The sequence below is a fragment of the Eurytemora carolleeae genome, unplaced genomic scaffold (assembly GCF_000591075.1).
Source record: "Eurytemora carolleeae unplaced genomic scaffold, Eaff_2.0 scaffold223, whole genome shotgun sequence".
Taxonomy (NCBI): Eukaryota; Metazoa; Arthropoda; class Copepoda; order Calanoida; family Temoridae; genus Eurytemora; species Eurytemora carolleeae.
The window spans coordinates 246,819-255,445 of NW_019396601.1; the positions used below are offsets into that span (position 1 = coordinate 246,819).

The 8,627-nt window shown below is 29.4% G+C and overlaps 1 protein-coding gene across 2 annotated transcripts in view; it reads right to left on the reverse strand.

The window, feature by feature from the left end:
• The window catches only part of LOC111706140 (uncharacterized), a 20,196-nt gene extending 12,218 nt beyond the window's left edge, over positions 1-7,978 (reverse strand). The window contains exons 1-4 of one of the 2 annotated variants that reach the window (XM_023478925.1): positions 7,803-7,978; positions 7,696-7,742; positions 4,396-4,438; positions 2,578-2,636 (exon numbers count right to left, since the gene is read on the reverse strand). In XM_023478925.1, coding sequence (XP_023334693.1) covers positions 2,578-2,636; positions 4,396-4,438; positions 7,696-7,731 — 138 coding nt within the window. In that variant the 5' untranslated portion in view covers positions 7,732-7,742; positions 7,803-7,978. The remainder of the gene's footprint in view (positions 1-2,577; positions 2,637-4,395; positions 4,439-7,695; positions 7,743-7,802) is intronic. The other variant, XM_023478924.1, reaches the window with a different exon arrangement.
• Between the last annotated feature and the right edge of the window lie 649 nt (positions 7,979-8,627).

Consider the following 8,627-nt stretch of genomic DNA (forward strand, 5'->3'; position numbering starts at 1 on the left):
GGTTTGAAATATCCTGTCTTATCATTGGTTTGAAATATTCTTCTCATAGGTTTGAAATATCCTGTCTTATCATTGGTTTGAAATGTTCTTCTCATAGGTTTGAAATATCCTGTCTTATCATTGGTTTGAAATATTCTTCTTATAGGTTTGAAATATCCTGTCTTATCATTGGTTTGAAATATTCTTCTCATAGGTTTGAAATATCCTGTCATCATTGCTTGGAATCCCCACACGTTGGCCAATGGGGGGATGAATAGAAGATGAGATAAAGAAATGGTCAAAGGAATTATCAACGTATATTTCAAGTGATATCCTCCATTCGAAAAGTTGATTCACAACGATGCCCATTAAACCTTGATTTAATTTTCTGATAAAAGAATGGATGGAAATGGGGGAGGGGGTCGATTTGGAAACTAGATTAAAATCCTTTGTCTATTTAAAAGTTTTCTGCAATACTTTTGAGATGAGCTTTCTATAATTTCTTCAAACGAAGCTGAAATCTATTAAAATTCTCCGATACCAATTCTTTATAAATGGAAGTTCATTCCATTGAATTATCTTTTCTCGAATTGAATTGGGCTCTTAATCTTTAGAATTGATATGGAAGTTTCTATCTTGCATCGCTTTCATTCAGGGTTACCCGAAAAATGTAAGACTTCAAGGACAACCTGGCCTAACACGATTGAGTATCCAATTAAAAGTTTTTTTTTCAAAATTATTGTACATTCAATAAAAACTTTGTATAAAGCCTGCACTGTATTTCCATCGCTCAAAACTGAATTTACTCAGAAGTGTTTCTGATTTTAGAAAGAAGTTTAACCTCTTGTGGGATATTTCCAGGGAGCGGAAACGTCATGTATGTGTGTCAGTGTCTGTACCAAAAGAGTGCGTGTAAGTAATAACGAACCGAATGTGTGTACTGTAGGTATATACAGTACATAGAATCTCAGTATTTGTATAGTCTAGGAGAGTACATTTGTTAATTGTTAATTGTTTACTTAAAAATAAGTTTCATATACATGTAACATATTATTTATAACATTATAAGCAAAGAATATAATTTTATGAAAGTTTACAATAAACTACTCGTTATTCAAGCTTAATTATAATTGACGACATTGTTCTGCAATTTCCTTAACCTGTTTATTTATTTTGTATTTACATGTACGAGATATACTAGGGGAATTGTACAGTACGAGATATACTACGGGAATTGTACGCTGCTTAATATTCTTACAAAAGGGAGGAAAATTTCAGTTCCCAGGTAGTACAGTCACTTGATTCGATACTATGGGGCAAATAGATTCTAGTACAATTATAGATGGAAACGTAGAATTTGTACACTCTCAGTACTGTCAGCCCAGTTTTTGTGTCCAACAAAATTATTAATAAAAGGGATAATTTTAGGTTAAAGTGCTTATCTTACAGTAAAATAAGTTCAATTTTATGTGTTCTTTATTTTCTTTTTTTACACAATAATATTTATTCTTGGAAACATGTCAATGAATGTGAGAAAATTTCGTTTTCCTTGTCATATTTGACACTTGAGACGTCGTGTATAATTGGTCCATTTCTCTATTGCCACCTATTGTACTTTATAATCTATTTGCTATGTAGATGTTGTGCCATGAAACTGTAAAGATGTATTAAAGGGATGTTGCAACATGGAACTGTAAAGATGTATGAAAGGGATGTTGCAACATGTAAACTTTAAAGATGTATGAAAGGGATGTTGCAACATGTAAACTGTCAAGATGAATGAACGGCATGTTGCAACATGAAACTGTCAAGATGAATGAACGGCATGTTGCAACATGAAACTGTAAAGATGTATGAAAGGGATGTTGCAACATGGAACTGTAAAGATGTATGAAAGGCATGTTGCAACATGAAACTGTAAAGATGTATGAAAGGGATGGTGCAACATGTAAACTGTAAAGATGTATGAAAGGGATGTTGCAACATGAAACTGTAAAGATGTATGAGAGTGAAGAAACATAAAATGCAAACTTTATACTGCATACTTATTCAATACCAAGTATTTCTTGCAAAATGTTTCGACTCAATATAAATATAGTGGAATAACGTTAGAGAAAACTTTATTCTTAAAGGGTAAGTTGGCAAATTCAGAAATTAGGGTAGTTTTAATCATTTACAACTACTTTACAGGAAAGTTAAGAGAATTTTATTTTATCAAGGGTTCCAAAGACCAAATTTGACTTCAAAACATCCATATCGCAACGAGGGATGTTTTTTAGACAAAATTGGTCGAGGGAACACGTGGTTATGTAAAATTTGTAATTTTTACACAATTTTAACGTCTTTTGAGATGAAATTCTTCGAGCGGGTGGTTATTAACCTCCCTCTGGTTTGTTTTTCGATAAATAATTTAGTCTGAAATCAAAAACAATTTCAAAATAAAACTACAACCCTAAAAGTTGTTAACAAATTTAAAAACATTAAAGTTTTTATTTCTTTAATTTGATTAAAATCTTAAAGTGAATCGGACTTTCCAATTACGTCATACAGATCCTTAAAAGTTATTTATTTTCGCATTTAAACAGCAAAAGTTAATACCTGTAAAACCAGTTTTTTCTTGTTTACAAACTGAACCAGTTTTAGCAGGTTTGAATCATCTAAAAATATTCAATAAAGTCTTTTAAAAAATCTAACAATTTATGTGTTGGGTCACCATACATAAAAATACATATCAAAATGATAACAAGCATATGGGGGGGGGGTGCCGGGGAGCTACAGATAGGGTTTGCAGGGAAAAGGAATAATCGTTTCGCGAAAATTTCGCATTTTTCGCGAAAAAAAAATGTTTTGCGAAAATTTTCGCATTTTTTGCTTTTCGTTTGCTTGCGAAAAATGCGACTTTATTCGCAAAATTTTGCTTCCATCTGTTTCGCGAAAAAATGGGAAAATTTCGGAAAAAATCACGAAATGGGAAATTTTCGCGAAAATATTTTTGTGAATTTTTTTCGAGAAATTTCGCTTCATATATGCATTTTTCGCTTCATTCGTTTTCGCGAAATTTCGCGTAAAAGTATGCGAAATGCCAACGAAAATATTCGCATTTTTTTTGCAAAACATTTCGTTCACTGCAAACCCTAGCTACAGAGCGAACCATATTATATAAGATGCACTGTGGAGTAAAGCACAAAAATGGAAGAGTTTAAAATAATTCCTTGATGACGCATCTTCTTATTCGATTTTATCTTTTGTTTGTATGTCGGCAGTCAGGCCAAGCTTGTCTAGAAGTTGCAAAATTAGCCTTTAAAGTTCAGATCTAAAGTCCGGAGGCTAATGTTTAATATAAATAAACTCAAACTCAATTAGATCATTTGAACTTAAGTGAAGTAAAACTGTGCTTAAGATTGGATTTCTCTAACTCCATCATAAAGACTGTTGGCTCAGGATTAGGATTTGATTTATTATCTCAGCTTTGGCACGATATCTTTTTCAATTTATCAATCGAGAGGAAAAAGAAATTCTTCTAAATTCTTTTATACTTTTCAACATCTGATGATTTGCAGGAAGACAAAATCTACAACTTTATTGTGCACAATCTACTTTTTAAAATTTTCATTTACAAAAGTAAAAATCTAGATTTGAGGGACTTTTTTGTAATTTCAACAAAATCTCCATGTAAAAAGGGAAATATCTGCCCTATCAATAATGAGGAGTAAATTTTTCTTTCTGTGATTCAAAAAAATATATGTTTATTTATTCATTTTCTCCATTGTTTCTGAAGCAGATAAATCACAATAAAAAATATCAACTTTTAACCAAGGAACTAATGCAAGGAAAGTTAATTGCGGTCGCGTGTACTCTGCGTACATATTGAAACCAGTTCTCTTTAGGCGGAATTTGTAAACAAGAATAGATGCATCAGTGTTCGTTTAGTATCCAAGGAGGTTAAAAGCATTTAATTTTGATAATTTTGAAAATTCACATAGCAGTTTCCTATGACCAGAATATTTCATAGATTATTTTTGTGAAAATGGATTCCATGTCAGGCTGTGACATCTGTCTTGTGTTTACTTTTCCGCCCAAAGGCAGTTCACTGCAGTACAAAAAATACGTAATCGTCTGAAAATAACTTTCCTTGCATAAGTACCTTGCTTTTAACGAGAAAAAATGGATATCTCATTCATTCAGGATCAGACAAAGATTTTAAAAGTACCATTGTGAATCGGACATGCAATACTAATGAAGGTCATTAGTCCCTTTTAGACGTTAATAAATCCATAAAAGATTGATTTGAATATTTTTAGATAAATATGAATAAAAACTATTTGAAAATTCAACAGGATGACTAGAAAATAAGGTTTTATGAAAAGGTAAAATTTTATATTTTTTTATTATTTATTTTATTTTTTAACTATTTACCGATTAAATGAAGATCAATCTCAGTCTCTAGTCCAGGAATAAACTAGAAAAATAAGTAAATATTAATAGATTAGAAAGGTAATTAAAATTTTGCAGTTTCAGCAATACGTAAGAATCAATTATTGTAGTCTTTTTTTTTCCATTCGCAAAGAAGTCAATCTTGGGCGTTTTTTTTGCTCGGCTTTGTTTTGGAAACCACTGAATTATTTCCTAGATTACCAGTCAATACTTAGATTTTGTGAATAATAAATGTCACTCTTTTCGTGAATATTCTTCAAATTATGAAAAAATATTAAAATTAATGCGCAAAATCACAAAGATCCGGGCTGCCATGAATTTTCAAACTTGAGTTGACTTTTTAATCTTTAAAATATTTAATTTAATTTTTTTGTTTGAGACTTGTTTTTTCTTTAAAGCTTTAGTTTTTTAGCCAAACTAGTTTTTTTTGAAGTGATTGGCCAACATCTCATAGATTTTGGCGTGAGAGCTGGTAACCTTTTAATCACTGTGAACTTGATAAATACTTTTCCTTATATTATACCTGCAATAATAAACAACANCTATCTATCTATCTATCTATCTATCTATCTATCTATCTATCTATCTATCTATCTATCTATCTATCTATCTATCTATCTATCTATCTATCTATCTATCTATCTATCTATCTATCTATCTATCTATCTATCTATCTATCTATCTATCTATCTATCTATCTATCTATCTATCTATCTATCTATCTATCTATCTATCTATCTATCTATCTATCTATCTATCTATCTATCTATCTATCTATCTATCTATCTATCTATCTATCTATCTATCTATCTATCTATCTATCTATCTATCTATCTATCTATCTATCTATCTATCTATCTATCTATCTATCTATCTATCTATCTATCTATCTATCTATCTATCTATCTATCTATCTATCTATCTATCTATCTATCTATCTATCTATCTATCTATCTATCTATCTATCTATCTATCTATCTATCTATCTATCTATCTATCTATCTATCTATCTATCTATCTATCTATCTATCTATCTATCTATCTATCTATCTATCTATCTATCTATCTATCTATCTATCTATCTATCTATCTATCTATCTATCTATCTATCTATCTATCTATCTATCTATCTATCTATCTATCTATCTATCTATCTATCTATCTATCTATCTATCTATCTATCTATCTATCTATCTATCTATCTATCTATCTATCTATCTATCTATCTATCTATCTATCTATCTATCTATCTATCTATCTATCTATCTATCTATCTATCTATCTATCTATCTATCTATCTATCTATCTATCTATCTATCTATCTATCTATCTATCTATCTATCTATCTATCTATCTAATTATCTATATATCTACCTATCTATCTATCTATCTGTCCATCTATCTATCTGTCCATCTATCTATTTATCTATCTTTCTATCTATCTATCTATCTATCTATCTATCTATATATCTATCTATCTTTCTGGCTATCCTATTTAAAGAATCAGCTTCAAAATAAAAAAATTGAATATATTTCAGAATCTCGCTATACATGATGTTTGAGTAGATTAATATCTATCTATCTTATATATATGTACAGCAATAAATTGGAAAATTAATCTTTGTTTTGCTTTATTGTAGAGAGCACTGTATCTATAGCATGTTGGATACACAATGATATTACCAATGAAAAAACAAGATATTTTCAAAAGAAAATAAAAACTTAATTTGCACAGTGACCGCGAATGTAAATTATTTATTTAAACTATTCTTATTCGTTTAAATAATGAAGAAGTTCTGGGTTGAACTTTACAAATTAAGAAACTTCCATTCTCCTCCAGGTTTACTTTTTTACAAACTTTTTAATTACATATATCTATCCTCATCCATACATAATATATGCCAGCCAATCTCAGATATAAGGATACATAGCAAGAGCGCATGAAATGTCGTCTAGAAATCATTTAAATGTTTATGACAGCTGTTTTGCTTTATCATTGTTCTGCACATGGAGAAAACTGATGAGATGTTTGCAGGTTCAAAGGGTTGAATACGAATTATAAAATTATATCCACATTTTATTGTTGAGAGTAATTCGATAACCTTCTATATAATACAGCTCTTCGCTCATATATATGTAACAAATGCCTTTAGTTCTTTAAGTTTGTATTTATCCAGATACTACCCTCTGTATTCTTTAGTATGTATCTCTCTCTGTATTCTTAAGTATGTATCAATCCAGATACAACTCTCTCTCTCTGTATTTTTAAGTTTGTATCAATTCAGATACAACTCTCTGTGTATTCTTAAGTATGTATCAATCCAGCTTCGACTCTCTCTGTATTTAGGTATGTATCAATCCAGCTTCGACTCTCTCTGTATTTAGGTATGTATCAATCCAGATACAACTCTCTCAAACTCTATACTCTTTACCGAGAGCTAATACGTCTGACCGTAATAAAACAGATTTCATATTTAACTAACTATATTTTGGTATAATGTATAATTAAGATTAAACTGACTGATAATACGGTCAAGTGATCAAAACATAATATATATATATATACATGTATGGTTCAGGTTTACAAGATATGGGGTTTATTACTATATTTATTAAATATACATATATTTATATGATAGTTATAGCTGGCCAAACAGCTCGACCAAATAGGCTTTTTGAGGGAACCCTTCAGTATCCTGGCTATCATAGGCTAAAAATTCAAATTTTTTTTTAATCTTGTTTTTTAGATTAGTTTTTAGTTATATTGACAAATATTGGATTCAGATAGTTATATTTACAAATATTGGATTCAGATAGTTATATTGATTAAGAACACAAATTAGGAATTCTACAGAGAAAATTAGGAATTATAAAAAAAATTAGGAATTATAAAGAGAAAATTAGGAATTATAAAGTAAAATTAGGAATTAAAATGAGAAAATTAGGAATTATAAAAAGACTAATTAGAAATTAGGACTAAAGTTTTGAATTACTGTTTCAATTAAAATCAAATTTTGTGAAGATTTTAATTCATGAATAAATAGATAAATATTAAAAAATTTTAATTGCTAAACAAACATTGGAATTGATATTTTAGAGACGATTATGTTTTATGTTTTCTTAATTGTGAGATATTATTTTGATTAATTTTCAATCTTATTTACTTAAATATCTTTCGGTGTCTTAATATCTGAATATTTTCCATTTACGGAGTTGGATAGAAAAATTACATTTATTAAAAGATTTGAATAAAAAACATTTAAAAAAATATATTTTGTTTACCTTTATTTCTGCTGGAGACAGATTAATTTTATTCATTTTTTATTATTCTAAAAATAAAATTATCATTAATAAATTTCCTAATAATTTTTATATTATTTAAGGCCTACTTTCTAGCGACCCTCGAGTCAAAAATCTCACTGCATAAATCTGCTTCTGACGTAAGATTAAGAAGGATGTATTCTTTTTATTAACTTCAATGTTTCTGCTAAAGAAATCCGCCAACACAGCTCATCATAAAGTTGGATATAAATATTTATGTATATATATATATATATATATATATATGTCTTAGTGTTGATATGGAGTAAATCTATACATTGTTAAGAACTAGATGCAGTACTCAATGCATTGCAGATTTATGTTTTCATATTCCCGCATTTCCCCTTTCTGTGGAATATTTTAAATAAATACAAAATCAATATTTTGTTTGATATGACGGATAGTTGAGTATTGGGAAACTAGGGATTCGTAAACGAAGTTTAAATAAATATATTTCTACATTTATTTATATTAATTAGTAATCTCTGTTTGTTTGTTTGTATGTCCGATCATACCTCAGGAAACCCTTTGACTATAACGCCTCAAATCTTGATTGGGAAACTCATCTATGGCGCGTTCAGACTTTTTACAGTACCCTAGGCCTATTTGACCTACCCTACTGGCCTAGTCCACCGTGAGGAAACGAAATTTTCCGTACATTGGAGCGCATTAAGAGTAAGCAACCTTATTATGCAACCTTGGGTCTGTCAGTCCCATACTTAGATACTTGATTTAGCCTGCAAACTTCAAAACTGCTGAAATATATATTACAGTGGTATATAACTGAACATATGATCTACAGAATATCTGAACATAATACAGCTTATCTAAATATATTACAGATTAACTAAATATATTACAGATTAACTAAATATATCACAGATTAACTACAT